General features: G+C 43.2%; 1 protein-coding gene across 3 annotated transcripts in view; it reads right to left on the bottom strand.

The window, feature by feature from the left end:
* The window catches only part of STAB2 (stabilin 2), a 157,096-nt gene that overhangs the window by 118,637 nt on the left and 11,239 nt on the right, over positions 1-27,220 (bottom strand). For all 3 annotated transcript variants that reach the window (XM_082349560.1, XM_082349562.1, XM_082349561.1), the window contains 4 exons: positions 26,467-26,582; positions 10,838-10,923; positions 9,911-9,980; positions 3,303-3,398 (listed from right to left, as the gene is read on the bottom strand). In XM_082349560.1, coding sequence (XP_082205686.1) covers positions 3,303-3,398; positions 9,911-9,980; positions 10,838-10,923; positions 26,467-26,582 — 368 coding nt within the window. The remainder of the gene's footprint in view (positions 1-3,302; positions 3,399-9,910; positions 9,981-10,837; positions 10,924-26,466; positions 26,583-27,220) is intronic.

Genomic DNA, 27,220 nt, shown 5'->3' with positions numbered 1-27,220 from the left:
ACAAATGTGATGCATGCGTTCGTCTCCCAGCAGTGGCTAGTTGAATCAAAAATTCATAGAGAATATCCCCTCACCTCTTCCACAAAGTAGAATTGTTGCTGAGAAGGGGCTGCCCTTTCAGGATCACATTTTCCACCCCTCTTTGCATCCAGGTGGGGTTATATGACGAGTCTATGTTGATGGAATATTGGAAGTTCTTTGTATTATTCTGGACTTTATAAGCAGATGCTTCTCTACACTCTCTCCTTCCTTCCGTGGCTCAAAGCAGAGCATTTGGAGGTGCTACAGAATGGCAGATGCATGCAATGGAAGGTTCTGGATCCCTAAGCACCATGTGGTGGGGAGCTGGTGGGGAGCCAGGAACACTCACATTGGACTGTTACATTAGTAAGAAATATACCTCTGTTGTGTTAAGCCAGAGGTTCCCCAAATTCTCAGGTCACAGTGCCCTTAGTGTTTCATGGGACCCCAATACAAAAAAAAAAATCTACCAGTTCATTTACTAAGTTGAACCAAAGTTAGAACCAAAGAATTCAGTAACTATTTATGTCATGATAACGTAGTAGCCATCTGAAAAAGAAATATGGTTAATAGAAAGATTAAATATTTTATTTTGTTCTTAAATAACTACATTTACTTACTAATGGGACACGTGAGCTTGTTGGAGATGGCACAACTTCTTCAGCCTTGGAATCAGATTGGAAACTACCACCCTCCTTCCAGTTAAAGTGATTTTTGCATGGTACTTACTTTTTACCACAGTGACCGCTGGAAATGCAGCTTTGTAAAGAAATGATACCATCGCACAAAATGTAGTGCTACCTAATGTTGAAATTGTGTACCAACTCAGGTTAACATTTCATACGATATTCTACAGGTGTATCACCGTTTCCCTCAGAAATTAAAAATATCCCATAGCAGCCCTGTGAGTTTGATGGGGTACTTTGGGATGCCTTGGTGCAGTTTTGGAACCGTAGTGTTAAGCCACTGGATTTTTGTGTTGATTTCTTTCCGCAGCTAGCATTCTTCTAACTAGAATAGGATGTACCACACTTCACTCAACCACTTCCTACTCATGGATGTTCAAGTTGTTTCCAGCTTGCTTTGTTCTTAAAAACAATACTATCATGAGTTTCTCTGTACATATATTCTCACCTACCCACCCCTCAAGTCCTCCAGGTAAATTCCTAGAATTGGGGCTGTCGCCTCAAACTGTAAGCATCCTTTAAAATTTAATAGATACATTTCCCTCATAGATTGTAGCAATTCACATCCCCACTGACAGTACCGTAATTTTTCTCACACCCACAGATAGATATTACCTAGCTTTTCAACCTGTGTAACACAGTGGGCAAAAAACCAGAACCAAACCAAAACAAAACCTCCCAAACTCCAAAGTACTACTTCATTATGGTTTTAATTTGCATTTCTGACTCCTAGTGGGGTTAAGCACCTCTTCTATGCTCGTTGGCCAGTTTTCATTTCTTCCTGAGAATTAGCTGCTCCTTGGCCGATTTTAAAGGTGGGCTCATGGACTTTCTATTATAAAAACGTTTCTGCCGTGTGGATTGCAAATATTTTTGTCCCAGTCTATTTATCTTCTGACTCAATAGAGTTATTTTGTCATTTGGAAGCAAATCTTTTCATGCTGTCTATTAGGCTGGCTTCTGAGGTGGATCTCTGGTCTTATTAAAAAGGGTTTTTTGTTTGTTTGTGTTTTCGTTTTTTGCTCATGAGTCCACTGAGCAGTACAGGAGTAGCTGGGGAAGGAGGCTGACTGAGGGCTATGGAAGGGGTCCACCCTAACCACCTGAGTTTCACCCTGCTGTTGATTCATATTGGTTGTTTGCATGTCTGTCTCTTCCACAGGAAGAAGGCACAGGCTGTCTTTTATTCATCCTCCTTTCTACCACTGCTCATATCTTCTCAACGACTTTCAATAAAGCGAGTTTGAATTTGTTGAATTTGATTCTTGTCTAATCCCTTTATTTTACAGACCAGGAGAATAAAATCCAGAGGATAAGTTAAGTGAAGCTATTGTCACAGGCAGCATGTCCAGTTTCCTAGTGGCTAAGCTCCAAATTCACCCTTCATCACCTGCTCTGTGAAAATGGGCTGGACTCTGAACATTTCTCCTTTGCAAGGATATGTTAATCTTGGCCAGTAGAGGGCGCCGGAGGGCTACTGCAGGAGGAAGGGGCGCCTCTTGCCGGCTCTGCTGTGCAGTGTTGTGTTTCCGCTGTGTTTGCTGCTGTTGCACAGCCTGTCAGTGGTGTGCGTGTGTGAGGACATCCAGTGATGCCCTGTCCCAACTGTGCACTCAGAGTGCACAGTTCATCAGTGACCTTGCATCCCTGGCCTGGACCCAGTGGCCACCTTCCCACAGCCCTACCCATGCACAGACATTGAAGGTTCCAGGTTTAGCACCCAAGGTGCCCCAACTCCCTCTGTCCACCTGTCCCCCAGCCTCGGCTCATCAGTGCCCTGAAGGGTTGTTGCCTGCCTGCTGGGTGACTGTACTCCCATGCTGGCTTGGGCAAACCAGCAAACTTCTCCCCTACTAAGTGGGCTGCCAGCACCCCTTCTCCAGCAAGATTTGAGCCAAGCCTTGGGGATGGCTGTCCCCTTCCAAGTTTGCCCTTCTTTGTTATGCCCCCTCAGCCCTACAGTTCATTTTGCATTTTTATAGCCACTCTCCTATCATAGCTTACTAATTCTTTATATTAAACTTCCTTTGCTGCAATCACCCTGTGGTCTCTATCTTTTGATTAAACCCAGTGTGATCGATTGTTTAGAGAATTTCAGTGACTTGAGTCCCAGCTCACTTATTTACTATTTTGTGAACTTTGGTGAATCATTTAGCCTTGGTGAGCCTCCATTTCCTGTTGATGTGCTCTGTCTTTGAGACCTATAATGGAGAACATGCCTTATCTCCCTTTTCAGGTACCTAACTCGTTGCAATGGCCCCAGTGTCTTCCTCTCCAGTCTATCCTCACACTGCCACAAGCTTGGCCTTCCTAAAACATAGCTACAGCCATGTCACTGCATTGTACCCAAATCTTCCGTGACTGCCAATATTCTATACAATCTCTTCCCTCTCCTCCCTTCCCCTCCCCTCCCCTCCCCTTCTCTCCCTTCCTCTCCTTTCGTCCCCTTTCTTTTAAAATTTTTGCCTATCTTCCCGCAAAACATTTGATGGCACGGCACACAGGTAGAGCCCAAGTACACGCATGCACAACTGAAATGCATATGTCTGTGCCCATTTGATCTGGTGTGGTATTAAGGGAACTAGCAGTACTTACGCTTGTCACAGTTGGGGCCGGTGTACCCAGAGTAGCACTCACAGGTCCCATCGCCGCGTATTCCACTGTTGCATACTCCATGCACACAGCTGCACACTGCAGACAGAAAAGGGGAATTTTTCGTTACCTGATGTAGACTTCCTCCAAAGATTATGGAAGGATACTGTTTTCAGATAGTGTTTATTGAGATTCTGCTTGATGAAGTGGGGAAAACCATGGGTTTGAAGCCCTAGAGACCCTAGTTTGAACCTTGGCTTCTTTTTATTAGCTTCAGTTTACAGTAAGTCCCCACATACGAACGAGTTCCATTCCGAGAGTGGGTTCGTAAGTCCAATTGGTTCGCTAAGTCCAACAAAGTTAGCCTAGGTACATAACTAACACAATCAGCTATATAGTACTGTACTGTAATAGGTTATAATAATTTTCACACAAATAATACATAAAAACAAACACAAAAAATAAAGAAAACGTTTTTAATCTTATAGTACAGTACCTTGAAAAGTACAGTAGTACAGTACAACAGCTGGCATACAGGGGCTGGCATCGAGTGAACAGGCAAGAAGAGTGACTGACTGGAGGAGGGAGAGGAGGTGGGAGATGGTAGAGCTGAAGGATCGTTAGCAATGGGAGACGGAGGGCAAGTTGCAATTTCATTCATGCCTGACGTTGATGGCACAGGTTCTGGTTCCTTGCTGGCACCAGATGCATGTTCACATCTTTGAAAGTTTGCAACTTGAAGGTTCGAACTCTAAGGCTGTTACATGTCCCACCTCAATCCCCTGTCCTTCATCTCCACGGGAACTGTCCTCCTTCAGGGCCTTATCTTGTTTTGCCTGGACTATTGCAGTAGCACTTTACTTGGACTCATTGTTCGATTTCTCACCTCTCCATTTTATCCATTTCATTTGATCAGTAATGGTATCAAGGTGATCTTCCTCCAAATATCTCAGTGACTCCCAATTGCTAACCAAATGAAATCTAAATTCCTCTGTTTGGCAAACAAGGCCCTCTCCAAGCTGACTCCAACCTTTAAAAATTTTCATTTTCATCTTTCGCCACTTCATTTTATGCGTCTTAGGATCTAAGTGCATGGGATGACTCACTAGAGTTCATCTTCCTTCAAAACACGTGTTGAAAAAAAAAAAAAAAAACACATGTTGAACATCTACTACTTACAGGGCGCTGTGTGTGCTTGGGATTAATGACCCAAAGTCCCTGCCCCCAAAGAGCTCACAGTCTGAAGGCAGAAGAAAGCAGCCCATCATAATGAGGTGTGATAGATGCTAAGATGTGACGGGTCAATAGCAATGGGGGCTGGCCAGGAAGAGATGGGGGGAGCTGGTCTAGGAAAGACCACGCCCTGTGGAGGCAACAGGACGTGCATCCTATACTTTCACTCCTCCATGCTCTTGCCTCCACTCTGCTCTCTTCTGCATGCAACTGAAATCCAGTTGAAATCCTCCTCATCTTTCTAGGCCAGCTAAAGCCCCTCTCCTCGGTGGTGCCATCTCAGAGGTGCCAAAACAGAATCTGTGCTCCTCTGGGCAGCACTTTATTTGTACCTCATTCACTATCACCTCCTGCTGCAACTATTACTTTTGTCATGCCTGCCAGCCAAGTACCACCAGGGACACAACAGTGGTCAAAGTCGGCAGCAGGGGTGAGGGGTCATGAAGAAGCAGCAGTAGCCACTCGTGTTAACCGGGAGAGATGGCCACTGGGTTGCCCACTGTCACTGTTTATTTCTCTATTCAGGCAGGATAAGGCAGTGGCCTAGTTTCTGTCTTGTTCCAGCACAGATAGAGCGAGCCATTGATGGTGACATTCTATGAAATTGCAGGCCAGCGACCAGCCGACAGCTGTCAGGGCTGCGTTTTTCTCTCTCAATCTGGTGAGGTAAGATCATTAACCCCATGTTACATATGGAAAATGGGAGACAACTAGCTCCAGTGCTCATTCAAATTACTGAAGAATTAAATTGGATTTGCAATTGTCATCCTCCCTTTAAAAACTGATTTGCTGTTGTTTCTGTGTTAGCAAAGCACTTTGATGTCCACCCATGGCTGTAGCTTTTGGAACAGATGAGTTCCAGAGGGAAGTCAAATTCATCGTGGAGATAATAGGGGTGAGGAGGGGGTGTACTACGGGCTCAGTAGAGAAGACGCAAATTAATTCAGTTAAAAAAATATCTACCCAGCTCCTATCTAGTGGCGGGCACTGGATTAGGCACTGGCTATACAAATAAGAGTAACTCACAATATCTAAATTCAAGCTGCTCACAGTATAGTGGGGCAGCTGAACTCTAAGAGATACACTGCTTCTGCATGTCCTAAATGGTGTCACGCAGCCCATGGAGAGGGTGAGGAGGCGGAAGGGGGGAGTCGAATGTGACTCAGCCCCTGCTCCCAACTTACACGCTAACTACAAGGGCCGTCCTTGTCGCTGAGCTTCCCTTCTAGGCACAAGTCTCTCCCCAGGTCCTGCCTTTCAGCACAGCCCATGTACTGGATTAACTGATCTGGCACGGGTAGCTTTCGGGAGCCTCTGACACGCACTGCAGGGCCACCAGTCACTGCCAAGAAAGTGTCCTTGGGAAGGAGACGTGAGTGGCAGAGGGATTCCCAAAGGTCATTTAAAGAGCCCTGGGTATTTGTTAAACCAGCTTCAGCAAATCTCTAGAGACATGTGAAACTTGGGGTGCATGACTTTAAAGTAGCCAAAGCCACGGCCATTGGGGTCAGAGGGACAGAGCACAGAGGCCCTGTGCCATGCCCCTGGCAGAGTGAGATGCCCTCTCTCATGTTCCTGTAGCATCTCATGTGTACCGTGCACATAGGCTCAAAAGCATCTCCCACATTTCCAGCTCCTTGGGAGTGGGGACCTAATCTCTCCCCTCTTTGGATGCCCATCACCTGTCACGGGTCTAATGCATGGTGGATGCCTGCCAGGGCCGAATGGTGCAGTGGTTTTGTGCCCAGGTTCTGGAGTCAGACACTTGGGGTCAAACCCTGCCTCTGTCCCTGTAATAGCTGCGTGACCTTGAGCAACCTCTCTTGCTTCTTAATCCATAAAATGAGGAACCCAGCTTGCAGAGTTTTTCCAAAGAGATTCTGCATGCCAAACCTTGTGCAGTGCCTGGTGCCCGTCAGACACTCAGCAAATGCTAGCTACTGTTATTAACAAGACGTGATTGTGGGATTGATTTGGGTCACGTTAGAGAAAGTGGGCTTGCCGTCTGCCCTAACCTGGAGTGAGGCACTGAGCAGGCGAGGGCCTTGGCAGCTGAGATGAACACCCTTGGCCGATGCAGCTTGAAATCATCGCTAAGCAAATCGAGAGTCAGGTAGGAGAATGCTCCGGCAGCAGGTTAAAGTCAGTGTTAAAAATAAACTGCAACTCATAGCGTTGTCCTACTTACAGGCAGAATTGCCACCGCCAACGACCACTGCCTCATGGGTGAAACAACACTGGCACCCAGTGGATGCCTGGCTGAAAAGGTTTCCAGGTTCCCCTACGGGAACCTGCCAATGGGAAATGACCAGCCATCACTGAGCCATCATTCATTCGTTCATAGGTGAATGAATGTTCAGCTTACTGTGGGATTGCTCTTGTCCTCGCTTAATACTTGTTTCTATTGAGTGCTTATGACTTGCCGCTAGGAGCTTTTCTACGAGTCAATCCCACGAGACAGGTATTATTATTCCCGTTTTGTAGATGAGGAGGGCTTAGAGAGGTTAAATAGCTTGCCCCAGGTCCCACAGCAACTAGGCTTGGTTTCAAACTCAGGCCAGCTGACTTGAAGCCTTCTCTCTTAGCCATTATGTTCTAGAGCTGCGCTATCCAATATGGTAGCCACTAGCCACGTGAGGCTATTTAAATTTAAACTGAGTAACACGGGCTAAAATTTAACCTTCAGTTCCTCAGTTGCACTAGCCACATTTCAGGTACTCGATGGCCACACGTGCCTTGCGGCTACCATGTTGGGTAGTGCAGGTCAGGACATTTCATCATCTCACAAAGTTCTGTTGGAACCCAGAACTGGGAGTCTTATATCCCGAGTCTCAGTTTAGGTTTCCAATTTTCTTACTTAAAAACTTGGGTTTCCAAACCCTTTCGCTTGCCCTTTCTCTATGGCACAAACAAGTGTAAAGGGAAGCCACTTTAAAAATTTAGAAATGTTTGGAATCTCCATGTACATCTGTGCTCATTGGCAACCAACACCAGTTTCTTGGAGGCAACATGAACTCATCTTCTTTCTAAATTTTCATCCGCAAACAATTACTTGGCTTTCTTGGTAAGTAAGCAGTGTTGGTTGCTGTCTTTCTTCCTATTTCAATATTTATTTAAAATATGTGATTTAAATTCTATTATGATAGGGAAGGGTCAATTTGAAAGACATGTTCTTTATAAATGATTGATTATACTTAATAGTTTACTGTCCTTTAATATAATGTAATGTTAAAAAATACATTCACAATGCTAACATTTGTTTTAAATTTGCTTTGGCTAACACTCTTATGAAATAATCTTTTATAAAGTGATGGATGAAGAAAAACCTAAGATTGGGGGACGCCAGGGAATAGTAGGTATTAATAATAATAATTGCTATCATTTGTTGTGCAGTGATTATCTCATTAGTTCCTCGTAATAATTCTAAAGGAGGCAATATTATTTCTATTTTTACAGATGAAGATGCACAGAGTATGCTTAGTAAACTTAAGGTTCCCACAATTTGCAGCAGCCCTGGGGCTGAAACCCAGTCTGAGTCTAAAGCTGGAGCTCTGATCACCTCTACACAACGCCTCCCAATAACATGTTTCTCGGTCAGGACAAGAGGGCTGGAGCTAGTTATATCATTCATTCACTCACTCATTTGTTTATTCATCCAGCCAAGAGTGTAGTGTGTGTCTACCATGCAGGCAGCACTGTGGAAGGTACTGGAGATAAAGAGGTATAACAGCATCTGCTTTCAAGGACCCCATGGATTAGAATGAGACCATGTCTCTGCTATTGCAGATGAAACTTATTACAGAGTGAGCAAACTTAGGGGGGTTGGGATATCTGTGTATTTTTCTTGCCCAAAATATTTGAATCAATGCAGTGTCTACCAAATATGATTTTTCTATAAAAGCCAAACTGAGGTGGTATTGGACAAAGGGCACTTGACTTATCCTTTTTGGGAGACTATGAATCTGGCAGACACTGTCCCTACTACGCCCACATTCTCTAGGCCTTCCTTACCAAGTCCATGCATTCAGCTGCCTTCCAGTAGCCTGTGAACACTTCCTAGGAAGCCTGCTCTGCCTGGGTGCTCACTGGGGGTTGGAAGTGCCAGGGAATGAACAACTCCCCTCTAACGACCGCATGTATTAGTTTCCTATTGCTGCTGTAACAAATTGCCACAAACCTAGCATCTTAAAACAACACACATATATTGTCTTACAGTTCGGGAGGTCAGAAATCCAAAGTAATTGCTCTAAAATCAAGGTGTTGGTGGTTGTGTTCCTTTCTGGAGAGGAGCATCCCTTTCCCTGCCTTTCCCAGCTTCTAGAGGCTGCCCACATTGCCTGGCTCACGGGCCGCTTCCACCTTCAAAGCCAGCAAGGGCTGGTGGTGTCCTTCTCACGTCTCGTCCCTCTGACACCGCATCTTCTGCCTCTGCCTTCCTCCTCCACATTTAAGGACTTTCGTGATTACACTGGGTCCACTCAGATTATCCAGGATAGTCTCTTTATGGTAAGATCACATGATTAGCAACCATAATTCCATCTGCTACCTTAATTCTCCCTTGCCATGGAAGGCAACATATTCTCAGGTCCATGGGATTAGAATGTGGACATTCTGGGGAGTGGTCATTATTCTGCCTACTACACCATAGCTCCCTCTCTCCTCAGGTAAAGTAACTCCAAGGTGAGTGTTCTACACGGACTCCAGAGTTCCCCAGGGGATTAAGCTCTGGTCATCCACACTGGTCTCTGTCTTGACAACACCCCCTTTATTTCCTCTGTGTCACTTTCTTAGTGTTTCCCTGGTCACCTCTCAAATATGCTACTTGCACTAGAATGTTTGCAGAATGCTTCTGGGTCAACTTCTGGGGAGAACCAGAAATAAGAGAGTGGACAAACCCATGTCAGGGACAAAGCCATAATCTGCAAATTGGGACAAACAGCCTCTGATCACCTCAGGTATTTATTTGCGAACTCCCCAAAGAAGGAAAGATTAGATGTGTTGGGACCTGTGGTGGACACAGAGGTCCCTGGCGAGAAGGTCAGTGCTGAGACCATGGTCTGGAAAGACCTCAGGGAGAAGCTGGGCAGGCAAGGAACTGGTGGATGTTGGAGCCTGGAGAGAGGGAACCTATGCCCCAGAGTTTGCCAGGAAGCATTCCTGGTGAGTAGCTGCCTGCAAGCACTAAAAACCACAGACACACTGTCTCTCCTTATCAGATTTGTTGTCAACTCTCTGTTTTGCCTGTGTAGACTTGGTTATAGAGAACTGTTCTGTGTTTTCCCCCCAAGGAACTTTATTTCTGGGGTCTTGAGCTGTATAAGCCATGTCTGACTTTCAACCTTCACAACTGCATTCGATGACACAAAAGTGAGACATACTTGCTGAACAGCTGGGTCCAAATACGTTGTCATCAGCGCAGGTTTCACAGGCTGTTCCGCCAAATCCTTCCTGCAGGACACCCCAGGGAGAGGATGTTAGACCCAAGCGATCTGCGCTGCCCACAAAGCCCTTGGATTTCTAACTGACTGTCTGCTCAGCGTTTGTTTCTCAAGTGTTATCTTCCCTCCTCTGTGCCTGTCCTGAAACTCCTTCTTTCTCTCTTCTTTGCTCTTTTTGTGTTACAATTTGTACATTCATCCCTGCATCAGTTTTTACTAGGAGTCTGGAGCTCTTCAGAAGAAAGCTGCTACGTTAGTCCAAAGATACAGAGAGCAAGTACTGATGGCTAGATCATAATTCCACCCAAGGGTGAAATGAAAACGCTTTCAGTTTTGCATTTCTGAAGACAACTGAGCTCAATCCTTTTCAGAAGGATTACTTTGTATTTCCATTGTCTAAGGCTTGAAGCTTGCAAAAGTCCCTTTCATGGGACAGCAAAGAAATGCCTCAGTTGGCAGACCCCGCGCTCAAGTATGGGTGCTGAGGACAGCTCCGAAGACTAGTCTGTTAATAACGGTGATTTTTAACAGTAACAATGACAAATTTCTGTCGCCCTGCATGGTTTCACAAAGTATCTTCATGTACATGATCTCATCTCACTTTTTCGACAAGTGTAATCGCGTAGGTATTATCATTAGACTCGTTTTACAGATGACTACACCTAAGGCTTAAACTCATTTTACAGATGGATACACTCAAAGGTCCCCCAGCCTCTAACATGTCATTCTGATGCACACTGCATCCTTGTTTTTTTTAACTAATATCGCTACTTGTTAGAGTCTCCACTCAGTGTGTGTTTACAGAGGGACCCCACAGGTAAGGAGAAAGCAGAGTCGGGGAGGAGGAGAGCAAGGTTTCGAACTCACTTGGCAGGAGCAGCTTCCGTTTCCGTCCATGCCGTCAGCACAACTGCCCCGGCCACTGCAGGGCGCCCTCGCTCCTCCCGGGCACTCTGGGGAATCAAAGGGCAGATTCATTTGTTTGTGACTGCACAGAAGCACGCCGCAAGGATGCAGCAAGCATCTGCTACATGCCAGGTAGTGTGCTAGTTGCCAGGGATAAGAAATAATTGAAGACCTTGCCTGCTTTATCTAGGGTTACACAGGGGAGGCAAGTGAATCACAGAGTAGTCAGGTGCTGTACTAGGACGCATCAGATTGGCTACCATTTCTTGAGCACTTGCTGTACACTTTACAATCATCTCATTAAATCATCCCCATTATAACCCTCCGGGGTTCCTACTGGTGCTAGTTAGCAGACGAGGAGACTGAAGTTCAGAGAGGTCACATAACTCGCCCAAAGTCTCACACTTCATAAGTTGCAAAGCCAGGGATTTAGCTCAGCCCTTAGCATGACTCTAAAGCCAGGCCAGTTAATCAGTGTGCTAGACAGGGTATTGAGGGAGCCCAGGGAAGGGAGCTACTGATACTGCCTTGGGGAGTCAAGGAGACATCCCTGAGGAGGAGTCATTTAAGCTGGGGTTTTGAAGGCTCAGTAGGAGTTGGCCATGCTTAAAAGGGAAGAGCATTTCAGGAAGACGGAACAGCAAGTACAAAGTCTTAGAGTTGTAAAAGGGCATGACCTGTTCTGGGAATGATATAAAGTTTGGCAGGGTTGGAACTTGGGAGTTGGGGGGAGGGTATGGGGAAATGGTAGTTGATGAGGAATAACAGATTGGCTGGGGCCAATTAATGAAGTACTTTGTGTGGCAAGCAAAGGAATTTAGTTTTCACTCAGAAGTTGATTCCAAACAAGCATCAGTTTGCACGTTTGGGCTGTGCTAGACCTGAATCAGAGCGTTTATAGACATTTATTAGAGGATTTCACAGTAATTCACTAAACATTCAGGGAATACCTACCATGTGCCGAGCATTATATTGCACATTGGGGTGGAGGGACATTTAGCTAGAAAGTCAGATATTAAATGTCCAAAATTAAATACAAGATTGAAAGTAATGGTAAGAGACACAAGTTTAAGGTAGCGCTGTGATGAGGATGAAAAAAATGTGTTTTTTTTTTTTTTTTTCTATACTTGCTGTTCTACACTTTGAGTGCTGAGTTGACATGGATTGAATGCTGGTTTGGTTGAGTTCTGATTGTTAAAATGAGGGATCTGGACTAGCAAAGACCAAGCAGAAATCACGCAATGGTCATGAATCGTGTTTGTGTGAATGAGGCAGGATCAAATGTTATCCCAAATTAAAGTTAGCAAGGCAAATGCTTTCCAAAAAATAGCGAATGATATGGAGTTCTAGATAATAATAAAGGATTCAAAGCAATACCCGTAGTTAAGTCCCATTTTTAGCCCCATTTTCTAGATGAGGCAACTAAGGCACAGAGTAGTAGTGTGACTCGGCCAAAGTCATCCAGCTGGTGAGGATAATGAGAGACTCACTTACCCCTCCTCTACCAGAAGTATCCAACCTTCCTGCCCTCCCTCCCCTCCTACCACCATTGACAAAGACCTTTGTCCAAAGCTCTCCTGTGCCATGAACTTACTGTCATATATCTCCTGAGAAATCAGCTTCCATAGAAAATGAAAAAGCAGTTTTTGGAAAAAGAGACTTCGAACTGCAAAGAGAAGCAGTTCTCCCAAGGAGACCCTGATGGCTCACCTGAGTTACTAGGCTAGTTCTCTAAAAGAACATTTCTAACTTGCAGGTATGGGGAGGTGAGAAGGTAGAGATGGCTCCTCTGTCTCTTTCCTGCATGCAGAATCTGAGTCAACCACAAGGGCTAGATCACACAGTTTGAGCCTGTGGTCCTTCTTTCCACAACGGTGGCAGAGCCAGGCTTCCAACCCTGGCAGGGGCTCCAGAGTCGACTGCACTGTTCATCACTGTGCTTTATCCTCACCCAGCACTGCTCCAGACCAGAATCACAGCACAGATGCAGACATGGTTATGAAGTGAGTAAAGGAGAAGACACGCTGACGTGTAGCTACTGTTTATAAATCACTTTGAAAACCAGTACGTTGGTTTGGGCTGTTCTTACCAGCTAGGGCAGTGGCTACACAAGATGAAATGCTGTCAGGAAAAAACCCAGATTTTTCAATCAGAGTGTTCTGGGTTTGAATCCCAGCACAACTCTTTGCTAGCTGTATCTCTTTGGGAAAGTCGATGCCTGGCTCTGAGATTTGGTTCGAGCATCTTCCTGGCAGGTTGTGTTAGGGACTGGAAATATTAGGCACCCAAGAAATGGTGGTAGTTATTACCTAGAGTGGATACTCTCCATCCTCTCCAGTTTCTGTTCTTTCAGGCTGGCTGTGTAACAGATAACAACACTCAGGAAAGGAATGATTGGGCACCTGTTTGAATCAGGACCATGGAAGGTCCTGGGTATATATGGATTAACAGACAATCAGATAAATACTGGTTTACAAACCAGGAGAGAGGTTGTCCAGGGAAGAGTCCTAGAGCTCTGATCACTCTACTGGAGGGCACCAACACTGACCTCAAACCACTAATCCTGCATGGCCCAGGTCCCTGAGATGTGGGCTCAACAGAGGGCAACAGCTGGATCACGAAGGAAGGGCCTGGTTAAAGAGTATGGTCTTTAGCTTTAAAAAGGCATCAGTAGGGAGGGTGGGAGGGAGGGAGACGCAAGAGGGAAGAGATATGGGGACCTATGTATATGTATAACTGATTCACTTTGTTATAAAGCAGAAACTAACACACCATTGCAAAGCAATTATACTCCAATAAGGATGTTTAAAAAAAACAAAAAAAAAGGCATCAGGAGGCGAGGATGAAGAGGAGGGAGAGGGCCTAATCAAGCACGTGCCAGGTACACCTTTGAAGCTCATCTGAAAACCAACTGAACCACTTGAATTCATGACATTGAGCAAGGGGTGCTAAGAGAGGGTCTCCATAGACGATGGGCTATCAAATAGTTCTTCTCCCATTGCCTGTTGCTATGGGGCCCTTCTTGGGATAAGATGGTATTTTGGGAACCAGGCCCAGCTCTGGGCAGAGCCAGGATAGAGGTGACAGTTCTGCCCCTGTTGCTCTCTCTTGGCCCCCGTGTCTCTCCCTAGGGCTAGGTGTTCAAGGTGCTCCCTGGGTGACCTCCAGCTTGCCCTCAGGGCTGGCTCAGAAAAGCACAGGGCCTCCTCCACCCCGAGACGAGCCATCAGTGCCACCTTGCAGAAATGCTCTCCCAGGCCTTTTCACTTTTGTAGGCAATGACGCCTGAACCCCAGGCTCCCCCCAACACATTCCATCCAATAGTCTCCTCCAGGCCTTGAGCCAACTCCCCTCCCTTCCCTTCTGTCCAGCCCAAGCAGACCACCATGTGCTGCCCCCCAGTGCCCTCCCCTCCACACTTTGCCTGTGCCTGTCCGCCCTCAAAGCGGTTCTCCCTGACCCCGTCTCTGAGGCAGATTCAACTTTTCCATCCTCTGGGTGTCCCTTCTACTCGGCTCATCCCTTGTTACAACATATAGAGCAGAATATGGGGGCAGAGTCATCCACTGTGGATATAACTAGATTCTAGGCTACAGGCTAACTGCAGAGGAATTGGGGAGTTTCCCCCATCCCAGCCCCCAAGAGTGTGACATTGTATCCAGGAAGTCTGGGCCTCCTTAGGGGGATGGTTAGCAATCCTTTCTTTTTAAAAATGTAGGCAAGTGTTCCTCTAAGTGTGAGGAACACTTAGGGGATGGTTAGCAATCCTTTCTTTTTAAAAACGTAGGCAAGTGTTCCTCTAAGTGTGATTGCGATGGAGTGGTTACAAAGGCAGATTCCGAAGACCCTCCTCTCTCCAGGAATAGTAGCTGTGAAAGTGCACCTCTCAGGGCATAATTCCCCTGAAATCCACCACCCTCTTCATGAAGCCACGCTTTCCACTTCCAGCCAGTGGCTGAGCACAGCAGGGATACCAGGGCAGGCCCATTCTCACAAGACAGAGGAAGGACCCTTCTGTTGAGTGACTTTGGCTGATGGAGGACTCCCCATCAGCTTTACCAAATTTTCTTAGAACTACATGTAGTCTAAGACTTTTCCATCCAACCTTTCTTGGTTCTCTCTCTTACAAGGGTTAGCGCTCCATCCTTGGCTGATGGCTCTCCCTACTTCTCCTGCCTTCTTTCTCATTTTCCCTTGCAGGCACTTCTTTTAATTAATCTCATGCATCTCTAGCCCTATCTTGACACGTGCTTTTAGAGGACGTAGGCTAATACACCAGGGCATAGAGAGGCTTTGTGCAAATTGGAAAAAGCCTTCCCTACCTCAACTGCCCTTGTAGATATATCCCCAGAGACACTAGACTTGGCAAGCAGATGAAACTAAAATCAAGACGTGGCCCTCCCTGAGGGTGGAGCAGGCCCACACCAGAGTGCGTGGCTTGGTGAACCAAGCATGGGCTGGATTTCAGCCCAGACTCACCCTGTTGGCCAATAATAACCTGTTGCAACTTTATGCAAAGTCTGGCACTTCACACCCACTGAATGAGGATCTCTGGGGTAAGACCCAGGAATAGGCATTTTAACAGGCTTGACAGTAATTCTACTGCACAGTGTTGTTTGAGAACTGCTGGGTATGCTGTAGGAATTGATGTGCATGGTCCCCGACAGGGAGGCAGTGAAGGTGCTTCTTAGGCTGCTGGGAGGTGATGAGCTGATGGACCTTTGCATGGGGATGGTTGTGTGGTGCCTGGGCTGGGCACCAGGCAGGGTGCTTGGTGCTTCATCAAGGTTCTGCTGTGAATGAGCTCAGTGAGGAGGGAGTGCCTGGACACTTAAGTGGACCAAGACTTACTTCAGAGGAAAGTGCAGCACTGGGCAGCTGGTGGAAGGCCAGCGTCCTGCCCTCATGGAGCTTACATTCTAGATTTCAATGAACACTGGGGACACGAGATCAAAAAGATATACTCAGTGACTTCAGGAAGATTACAGTCTAACTCCTTCATTTAGAAATTATTTTTCATCAGGAAATAGCAGGAATGAGGGAGGGGACATCACTACAAATCTTAGAGACATTAAAAGGATAATAAGCGGATATTACGAACAACTTTATGCCAATACACTTGATGAAGTAGATGAGGTGAATAAATTTATTGTTCCAAACTACCAAAGATCATTCAAGAGAAAATTGATAACCTGAATATCCTTATATTTATTTAAGAAATTGAATTTGAAGTTAAAATCCTCCCCACAAAGAAAACTTCATGCCAGATGGCTTCACTGGTGAATACTACCTCACACTTAAGGAAGAAATTATATCAATTATATAAAAACTAGGAAACTGAAGAAGAGAGAACACTTCCCAGCTCCTTCTATATGGAGAACATTTTTACTCTGATTCTAAAACCTGACAAATACATTACAAGAAAAGAAAACTACAGACCAACATCCCTAAGGAGCATAGATATAAAATTCTTTAAAAATCTAAAACAACAATTAAAAATCAAAAAATTCTAAAACAAAATTTTGCCCACTGAATCCAACAATATACAAAACAGATAATACATCATGGTCAGTGCAATAAGGTAAGAAAAAAGACTCAAAATGGATACAGATTGGAAAGGAAGAAATAAAAACTGTCTTGATTCTCAGACAACATGATTTTCTACACAGAAAATTTAAAAGAATCTCCAAAAATTCATTAGAACTAATATATGAAGTTATAAGTTCTCAGGATACAAGGTCAACATACAAAAATCAATTACATTTCTATAAACTAACAGGGAACAGCTGGTGACTGGAATAAAAATATATAATTAAACATAATACCAAAGCCATGAAGAGCTTAGGTGGGAATATTACAACAATTGTGCAAAACCTGTAAGCTGAAATCTAGCAAACACCGACAAAAAATAAAAGAAGTCCTAAGTGAATGGGGATATACTGTGGTTATAGATTAAAAGAGTCAATATTTTACATTGTCCCTAAACTGGTCTATAGATTCACTGTAATTCCAGTTAAAATCCTAGCAGAATTTTTGGGTAGAAATTGATAAACTGATGCTAAACTTTATATGGAAAAGAACTAGAGTAACCGAGATAATTTTGAAAATGACCAGGTTGGAAGACTTACACTACTTAATTTCAAGACTTACTGTAAAGCTATAGTAATCAAGACAGTGTGGTAAGGTGAAGGGATAGACATATAGATCAATGGAACAGAATAGAGAGTCCAGAAAGAGACCCACGCACTGATGGTCAATTGATTGTCTACAATGGTCCAAAGGCAATTCAATGGAGAGAGCATAGCTTTTTCCAGAAATGATGCTGAAATTACTGGATGTCTATATGTAAAGAAATGAACCTTGATTCAGACCATGAGTCACATACAAAAGTTAACTTAAAATGGACAGTAGACCTAAACATAATGCCTAAAACTGTAAAGCTTCTAGAAGAAAATATAGAAGAAAGGCTTTGTGACATTAGATTAGGCAAAGATTTCCAGATGTGATACAAAAAGCAACGTCTAGAAAAGAAAAATTGAAATATTTGACCTCACCAAAATTAAGAATGTTTGCTCTTCAAAAGGCACTGTTTAGAGAGGAAAAAGACAAGCCACAGACTTTGAGAAAATATTTACAAATCACATATCAAATAAAGGACTTGAATCTCAAATACTTAAAGAACTCTCTAAACTCAATTGTAAGAAAACAACCTGAATGATGTATGAATAGCAAATAAGCACATGAACCATGCAAATTAAAATGAGCTGCAATAAAATGCTACTATACACCTATCAGAATGGCTGAAACTTAAAAAAAAATCTGATTATACCAAGTACTACCAAGGATACCGAACAACTGGAACTTTCATACATTGTTGGTAGGAATGAAAAAATGATGCACACACTTTGGAAAACAGCTTGGCAGTTCTTATAAAGTTAAAGTACATTCACTATACAATCCAAGACTCCCACTTCTAAGTATCTACTCAAGTGAAATGAAAACTTATGTTCACATTAAAACCTGTACATGAATGTCCATAGCAGCTTTATTCTTGCACCAAATTGGAAACCCAAGTCTCTTTCAGCTGGTGAATAGATAAACTGGGTAGAACCACATAATGGTGGACTATGAAACATTGTAAAGGAATGAACTGCTGATACATGTAACAACATGGACGAATCTCAGATGCATTATGCTGTGGGAGAGAAGCCAGATTCACAAAGGTCCGTACTGTAGGATTCTGATTATAGGACACAAAGGCATAATGATAGGCACAGAAAACAGATCAGTATTTGCCAGCGGTTGGGAGTTGGGGGAGGACTAGACCACAAAGGGAATTTTGGGGGATGACCTAACTGTTCTCTATCTTAATTGTGGTGCTTGTTACACAACTGTTTAGGGTTGTCAAAGCTCATATAACTGTCCACCAAAAAGGGTGAATTTTACTGTATGTAAATTAAGACTTAAGAATAAATGAAAAAAATCCATTAGCAGATTATGTGCTTCAATGATAGATTTGGAAAAGGCGGTCAATGTCCCTATAAATAATTAAACTTTACTTCTATGTAGACCTCAGTGGTGTCCATTTCCGTAGTTTATACTCACTGGAAAGGAAGACAAACTAGGACACTAGAATCAGAAACGGCTGTTTTTAAACACGTGGTAAGTTACACAATTTCCTACCTCCAATCTCTAAATCTTTTCATTTGAATACTTTAGTGTGGTTGTAAGAAAACCAATGTTCTGGAAGTGTTTCTTCAGGTCCAAATAACCATTTAGCAAACCATTGGGCCAGATGTTGGTCTTAGAAAGACCAGTATGACTTGTTTTTCCTTTCTGTGCTGTACTTGTTTGTTATTACTATTGTTGTTGTTATTGTTAGCAATCTAGACCCTGGGTGGAATGCTAAGAACATTACACATACTATCTCAGTATATTTAATCTCCACAACTGTGAACTATTAATCTTCACCCTGTGAAGTGGTTATTTTCACCATTTTATGTATGAAGACACTGCGGCATAGATAGGTCACAGGGCCATTGGGCTCAGAGATAACGATTCCCTTTCAGCCCTGTCTGACTTTAAAGGCTTGTAATTGTGCTTCTCTGTATGGATAATTATTTTATATAATTATAAATATATATAATGATATATAAATTATATATTTACATATATAATTATTTTAAATGGCTTAAGTGTTTTACAAGCCATTCATTTAATTAATTAATTCAACATTCACGAAGTGCCTAGAATCATCTTCAAAGCTGGCAACGTCTTCTCTGTTTATTCGCAAGAAAGTGAAGGTTTAGCTGGGACAGAAAGGGGCCTGCCTGCCTCTCGCTGAGGGCGGGCAGGGGCTGATGAGGCAGCCTCTGGGCTTCAGGCTTATTTCTCAAGAGGTGCCCCAATGCCTCCTTGTCTGGGGTGAGCAGGCTGTACATTCAGGGCCCATCGGGTGTCTGCCGCTTGTGAATTTGCTGTCTCCTGGGGTCTTCCTGAGCCTTAACATCGCACACGCTGCAGGGGGTGTGAGGCTTTCTCTGCAGCGTGTTCCTCATTCTGGCCAGGCCTCTCTGCCAGTGGCTTGTGAGTCAGCAGGCTAAAGGGCAAAGTGAATGCTTACTGTTATGGACTGAATATCTATGCCCCCCAAATCCGTATGCTAATGCCCTGACGTCCGGTGTGATGACATCTGGAGGTGAGGCCTTTGGGACGTCATTAGGTTTAAACGAGATCATGAGGGTGGGGACCCCGTGATGGGACTAGAGCTCTTATGAGAGAAAAGAGGGACCAGAGTTCTCTCTCTGCCTCTTGAGGACATAGAGAGAAGGCAACTGTCTACAAGCCAGGAAGAGGGCCCGCAACGGGAACTGGACCTGCTGGCACCTTGACCTTGGACTTCCCAGTCCTCAGAACTACGAGAAATACACGTCTGTTGTTATGGTATTCTGTTATAGCAGCTCGAGCGGACTAAGCCCCTACTGTCCCCACGTTCCTGAAGGGTAGGCCTTTGCTTTGACCTGAGGCATCAGGGTGACCCATGGGGTTCACGGAAAGGCAGACAGTGGTGCAAAGAAAAATAATAAACCCAAGGGATCATAAGCTACATAAAAAATGAGATGCACAGAAATGTCCTTACAAAACTGAGTAGGGAGATAGTTATCAGCTCAATAATAGATGGAGAGGATTTGTTGAGCATTTACTATTTCTAAGCGGTTTGCATGCATGGTCTCATTCTGACAGCAACCGTATAGGGAGCTACCATTCTCGTCCTCCTCCCCAGGTTATAGATAAGAAAACTGAGGCTCAGAGAGGTGAGGAACTTGCCCAAGATCACAGGGTTGGTAACTGTCAGAACTACCGCTGCAATCAGACCTGACTCAAGATTTTGAGTCCTTAACACTAAGCCAGACTATACAAGATCAGTACCTTAGAATATAAAACCAATTCAAGACACACCTCCTGAAATAAAGAGGCCAGCCAGTGATCTGAGAACCACAAAAAACAGAAATGGTAAGTAGCATATTCTGAATGCCTACCATCTGCCAGGCGCATCCTAGGTTCCTTACATGAACTAGTTCACTCAGTCCTCAGCACCGCCTTTGGAGGTAGTCGTATCAGCGTCACCATCTCCATTTTACAGATGAGAAAACTGAGACTGAAGGATTGGTTTACCAGATAAAATATAGGATGCCAGTTAAATTTCAATTGCAGATAAACAATGAATAAATGTTTAGAATAAGCATGTCCCAAACATTGTATGCATATTTGTTGTTTATCTGCAATTGATTTAACTGGGTATCCTTCATTGTTATTTGCTAGATCTGGCAACTGGGCAGGGAGGGGAAGTAACTTGCAAGGTCCCAGAAGGAGAATGTGGTAAAGCTGAGAATGGAAGCCAGGCAATCTAACTTCAGGGTCTACAATCTTACTGTAAAACCACACTGCCCCTCAGGGCTAGGTTGGAACTAGGGGGAACTCGGGTGTCATGGAATCAACTCCAGGCAGTGACAGGCACCCAGCTAGTGAAAGCAAGTTTGCCAGGAGCAGGCTCGTGGGGGGCAGGCTGCCTTCCCAGCAGTTGACTTGGCCACACAACCAGGCATTTGGGTAAGGAGACAGAGACAGATTGGAGCTGGGGCTCTGCAGTGAGACGGCCCTTGTTTCCTACTCTGCTCTGCACTTATTAGCTGACTCTCGTTGGGCGAGCTACAAAAGCCCTCGAAGTCCCAGAGTCCTCACCTGGACTCTCAGGTGTGACTGTTTCTCCTCATCTGCTTTTGTGTCCCTCTCCCTCATCAGTCTGTGAGCTCCTTGGGGGTAGGGACTGGGCTTGTCATATAGGGGATTATGTGCAGCAAGCAGTAGGGCTCAAGAAATGCTCGATTTTTATGAGTTGGCCAACCCTGGAAGGAACTTTGGAAAAAAAGATAGCAGGAATGTGAGGGTATGGAGAGTCCTTCATTTGTTGTCCTAAATTGAAGGTTTTAACAATTTATGAAAACAACTTGTTCGGTTTTAAAATAAAAATTGTAAAGTAAAAGTGTACATTTCTTTCCTGCTTCTCAAATCATTTTCTATCACCTCAGGTCCCCATTAGGCAAAAAAGATGGTAAAAACTGACATTCTCCGCAACCACACTTGAAAGAGCTATTCCAGAATTTGTTCTAAGGGCACGTTTCTAAGGCCTGGTGGAGGGCTCAAGCAGCTGATAAGGCTGTTTTTAGTAATTATCACATTTCCCTTTGGTCACTGCTACTCTGGGGGTCTCTTGCATCGTGACTTTGCTCACGCAGGAGGCTTACCCCTGACAAGCTGTCAGCAAATCATCAGCTGTTCTGTTCCTTTAAAGGCAGATAATGAACTTCCTGGCCAGGAAGAGGCCAGGGACCTCCCTGTAACCTTATCTCCCAGGAACTCTAGAAGTGGCTACTAGTGTCACCACCTTTGTTTCAAAGCCTGGTGCACAGAGCTAGGCAGAGACTATGTCCTGGTTTTCTAAAATGGTAAATATTCCATTGATAGCTGTGGTTGGAATTGTCTGCCTGGGAAACCGTTGTGAAAATAGGTTCTTCACGTGAACTCAGCATTATTTGTCACTCAGAGCCAAATAGGACATGCCTCACAGAGTGGTTTCAAATCCATGTAGTCCATTTTTTGCAACCCAGGCAGTGAACGGCAGGGAACATACAAGAGGAAAAAAAAGAGGTCTGAAAATGCAAATAACATGATGCAAAAAAATAAATGTGCATAATTTGATGACATTGACCTCACAAAGCATCAAGGCCATTTCCCTCCGAAATAATCAGATTGCTTTGGCCACAGTCAAGTTTCTGTGTAACCCTCCGCCCACATTCTTTTTCCATTACTCTGAGTTTTTGCACAGATCTGTTAATGTTCACCGTGGGATAATAAAGAACTGGGATGTTCAAATTTTAAAAAAGTATTTCCTCTGAAACAGAATATTGGTTGTTCAAATGTGATTTAAGTTTCAAGGTTAAAAATATGTTTCTGTGCTAATAAAACACATATGAGACTCCCATATGCAGATCTGACAAAGCTGTACAAGTTTTAATGAGGGAAAAGCAAGTTAAACCTGAGTAGAACACCTTCCTTACATCAGGATGACATATTTTTTCCTCAGGTGAGAATTCATGCCTTATTCCTAATTTTAGAAGATAAGTAATTTTTTTCATTGTGATTTTCTTTGTTTTCTAAGTTTTCAGAATTGATCATCCAGTTTTCTGGTTTTGAATAAGGTACTATTAAAATAATTTAAAAAGTAACCCAGAGGTGTTAAGTGTGAATGTCTTTGTCAATGCATCAAAAAGGAAGTGGATTCTGCCCTTGTCTTGGAAAGAAGGCTATTCCAGAGCTTGTGCTTCCTCAAAAAGAAAGATGAACATACGTCAGCAGCTCCAAAATGGGCTTATCCTTGCAGAAATGTAAAGCGATAGCCAAGATCTCACTTGTCATCACCACAAAATGGGAGAAGTGAAATACACGGCAGAGTAGAGCATTTATCTCTTTCCTGAGCCAAAGGAAGGAAGCCTTTTGAGACATTCAGTATGTTTGGGAGATAAAGATAAAGCAAAGTGCCCTTTTGCCCTAATGAGAGGACAGCCTTGGTTTTCACGTTTTGCTTCTCTAGCCTTGAGACCTATCACAAGGAAAGGCCTGAACATTCAAGGAATCCTGCAGACTCCTTTGACTGTAAGGGTGAGTAGTGCACAATTTTTGCATAGCCCAGTGTGATGCATGAAACCCACTGAAGATCCTGAATCCTGTTGGCTGCGTCTATTTTTTCGAGTAACCCACTGTTTAAGAAGGGCTCAGGGAAAGGGAGTCACTTTATTCGCCTTTCATGATCAGAGGTCTGTTTTGATTGTGATTCGCTCATTCATTTATTCATAAAATGTCTACAGAGTGCCTTCTTTATGTTATAGACTCTGCTAAGTACTTTCCTCTATATTGAGGTTTTAAAATCCCTCCTAGAGTTTTGTAGAGTAGGATTTTTTACCCTCATTTGACAGCTAAGGAGACTTGGAGAAGCAGCAAGTCATTCTGTCATTCACTACGCTGGATGTGGTCACTTTCATTACTGCGTCTTAGACAAAGCCTTTTCTTGTCTACGGTGTGTCTAATTAACTTAAGATCACATTAGTTTCCATGGGTTAGAAAGAGAAAAGCAAATAGAAAATTCAATTTTATCCTGATGATTATATGAACTGAAAGTGACCATGACCCTATTTGATGCTAAAAAAGTTCGTGAACTCTGGGTTAATCGCTTGATTCTGATGTGACAAATGCTTTGAAACATGGAGTGCCAATGTGCTGGGGTGAAACAGAGCAGAGTGGTTAACACAGAAGGGCCAGGGTATCCTAAGCCCCAAACCTTGATCTTTCCAGGGTAAGGAGCATAATCCAGACATTGACTGGGAAGGCTGAAGGGACCTACCAATTGAAAGAGAAATTGGAATGCTCAACGTTGCTAATCATCAGGGAAATGCAAATCAAAACCACAATGAGATGTCACCTCACACCTGCCAGAATGGCTATCACCAAAAAAAACATAGATAACAAATGTTGGCGAGGATGTGGTGAAAAGGAAACCTTCCTACACTGTTGGTGGGAATGTAAATTTGTGCAGCCACTGTGGAAAACTGCATGGAGGTTCCTCAAAAAAAATAAAAACAGAACTACCATATGATCCAGCAATTCCACTCCTGGGTATATGTCTGGAAAAAACAAAAACACTAACTCGAAAAAGACATGCACCCCAATATTCATAGCAGCATTATTTACAATTACCAAGATATGAAAGTAATCTAAGTATCCATCAACAGATGACTGCATAAAGAAGATGTGGTGTGTGTGTGTGTATATATATATATATATATATATATATATAATATATATATATATATATATATATATATATATACACACACAATGGAATATGACTCAGCCATAAAAAAGAATGAAATTTTGCCATTTGCAACAACATGGATGAACTTGGAGGGTATTATGCTCAACGAAATAAGTCAGACAGAGAAAAACAAATACTGCAAATATTACTTATATGTGGAGTCTAAAAAATACACCTAGTGAATATAAGCAACATCACAGATATAGAGAATAAACTAGTGGTTACCAGTGGGGGAGAAGAAAGGGGGGAGGGGCAATATTGGGGTAGGAGATTAAGAGGTACAAACTATTAGGTATAAAATAAGTTACGATGATATATTGTACAACACAGGGAACATAGCCAGTATTTTATAAGTGGAGTGTAACCTTTAAAAATTGTGAATCACTATATTGTATACCTGCAACATATAATATTGTACAGCAGCTATACCTCAATTTAAAAAAATGGGGGGCTTCCCGGATGGCGCAGAGTTAAGAATCCGCCTGCCAGTGCGGGGGACACGGGTTCAATCCCTGGTCCGGGAAGATCCCACATGCCGCAGAGCAACTAAGCCCATGTGCCACAACTACTGAGCCTGTGCTCTAGAGCCCACAAGCCACAACTACTCAGCCCAAGCGCCACATCTACTGAAGCCCATGCACTCTAGAGCCCGTGTTCTGCAACAAGAGAAGTCACCGCAATGAGAAGCCCGCGCACCGCAACGAAGAGTAGCCCCCGCTCGCCGCAGCTAGAGAAAGCCCGTGCACAGCAACGAAGACCCAACACAGCCAAAAATAATAAATAAAAATAAATAAATTTATATAAAAAATAATAAAAAAATTAAAAAATGGGAAAAAATAAAATAAAAAATACAGAAAAAAAGAGAAATTAGAAACACACTGGGGACTCTACCTCTCTCTCTCTCTCTTTTTTTTTTTTAAGACAAGTTCTGCTCCAGGCAGTGGGACAGAGTAGAAAGAGAGCAGGCTTTGGTGCCAGGAAGCCCTGAACTTGAACTTGCTTCACTTACCAGCCCGAAGGAGACAGGCAAGAGATCATCTTTAAATCAGATTCCTCATAGGAAAAATGGGGATAAAAAACTCTAACTTAAAGATTTGCTTTAAGAATTAAATCATTATATAGGCCAACTACTTCTCTATTACCTAATGTCAGCAATATGGAGTAAATGGATGCTATTATTCATTTAATCATTAGTTAAAAAAACAGGAGGAAACATTATGCATATAATGTGGGCTCAACTATTTAGAAGCCATATGGAAAAAAAAAAACCCAAGGAAATAAGCCAAACTACTTATAGTTTTCTATGTGTGACAGAATACAGGTCACTATTTTTTCTTTCTTTATACCTTTCTAAACTTTACAAGCTGTGTACAATTTGCTTATGTTATTTTAACAAGAAAAACAAAGCAAAAGAGAAGTAATCTCTCCCTTTAAGTATTTAGATCCTTAAGGAGATGTTTTCATTACATCTTAGAAGATGGAAAACAAATGGTAAATTCATGATTAAAACGCCTGATTTTTACTATCACTCCTGCCCCAAAAGGGATCTCACGTAATTTGCATGTCATATCAGGGACTTAGTCACTACTTGAGTGTTAACATCTTTAATCAGGATAGAAGTTCAATTTCAGCTGACAAATGCTATGCTTGACCAGAGGAGTCTAGCTATACCATTGACTCAGGTCTGGCTAGTGGTTTTTCTTACAATGGAACCTGACCATTACAGAGTTCGATATTGCATCCTAAGACAAAGTTTTAGAAGAGTTAATGATTATCTTGGTTGCTAAACAATAACTACAGTCTTTGAGGTACTGTAATCAAATATCTTCTTAAAGAAAATTGTATTGAGGTTATAATAGCCCAGCAGTCTTACTTCCTCTCTATGGTCAATAATCTTTTTTATAGAAATGGATATCCTTTCAATTGTCCCCTTTTCTGACTTGTAAAGGAATTGTCTTAAAGAGAGATCTCTAAATGGAGGAAAGCAGATATTGATATAAAAGCTGACAGGGCTAGAAAGATTTTCTACATATAGATGGAAATGGAAATTTCTAGAAAAAGATGCTAACATTCCCTTTATCAGGCTTCCTTCCTCTTGATTTTCTGTAAAATGAGACATTGAGAACCAAATACCATCAAAGGAAAGTGTTGTGCCACTTACCCATGCAGTCTGGGCCCCAGTGGCCTGGACAGCACTGAGGCTGGAGATAGTCCTTCCTACAGATATGGCGGCATCCAGGGAGAGACAGTGAGTATGTTCTGACCTCAAAGGTGTACCTTGGAGGGTAAAGAGAGGACATTAACCCGTGATTAGGGCAACGCAGTGAACTCCGGGCAGCGAGATTTCCATAGATTTTTCTTTAGGTCTTTATACTTGCCTATATTTTAAAATATGTAGATTGAGCACATTTTGCTTCCTAGGTAAAATACAGCATAATCATGATTCATCTTTAATTGTAAGAAACAGATGAAAAAAGTCAGGGAAGGATGAAAATAAGGGTGAAATATCTAAAATGTCAGAAGTGAAGTTAGTAGATGAAAGAAATGATGCTAGGTTCTAGGCACATGCTACAGGTGGGCTTCAGACTTGTCACTGAGTGTCCTAGCATCCAATGCAAGAAGGGAAGGATCAAGAGTTTCGTGATGCACAGTACCTGTGGATTTAAAATAAACTGACCATTCAGGATTTGCACATTCTTTTGCATATACCATAGACAGAAAATTTCTGTGAGAGGTGTTGTAATGTAGTGAGCAATATTTGCCATGGTTTTCTTGATACAATCGTGAGTTCCTTAGAACAGTTTTTGTACCAGCTGAGGAACAGTTCTGGAATAGCTAGTCTACAGAGGTTAACTACTTGTCTATTTACAGGGATCTCTGTATGGATGACTTATTCTAGGACTTGACTTCAGTGT

The sequence above is a fragment of the Balaenoptera borealis genome, assembly GCF_965194805.1.
Source record: "Balaenoptera borealis genome assembly, chromosome: 13".
NCBI lineage: Eukaryota > Metazoa > Chordata > Mammalia > Artiodactyla > Balaenopteridae > Balaenoptera > Balaenoptera borealis.
The sequence above is the reverse complement of the archived record's forward strand: the minus strand, read 5'-3'. Positions and strand labels throughout refer to the sequence as shown.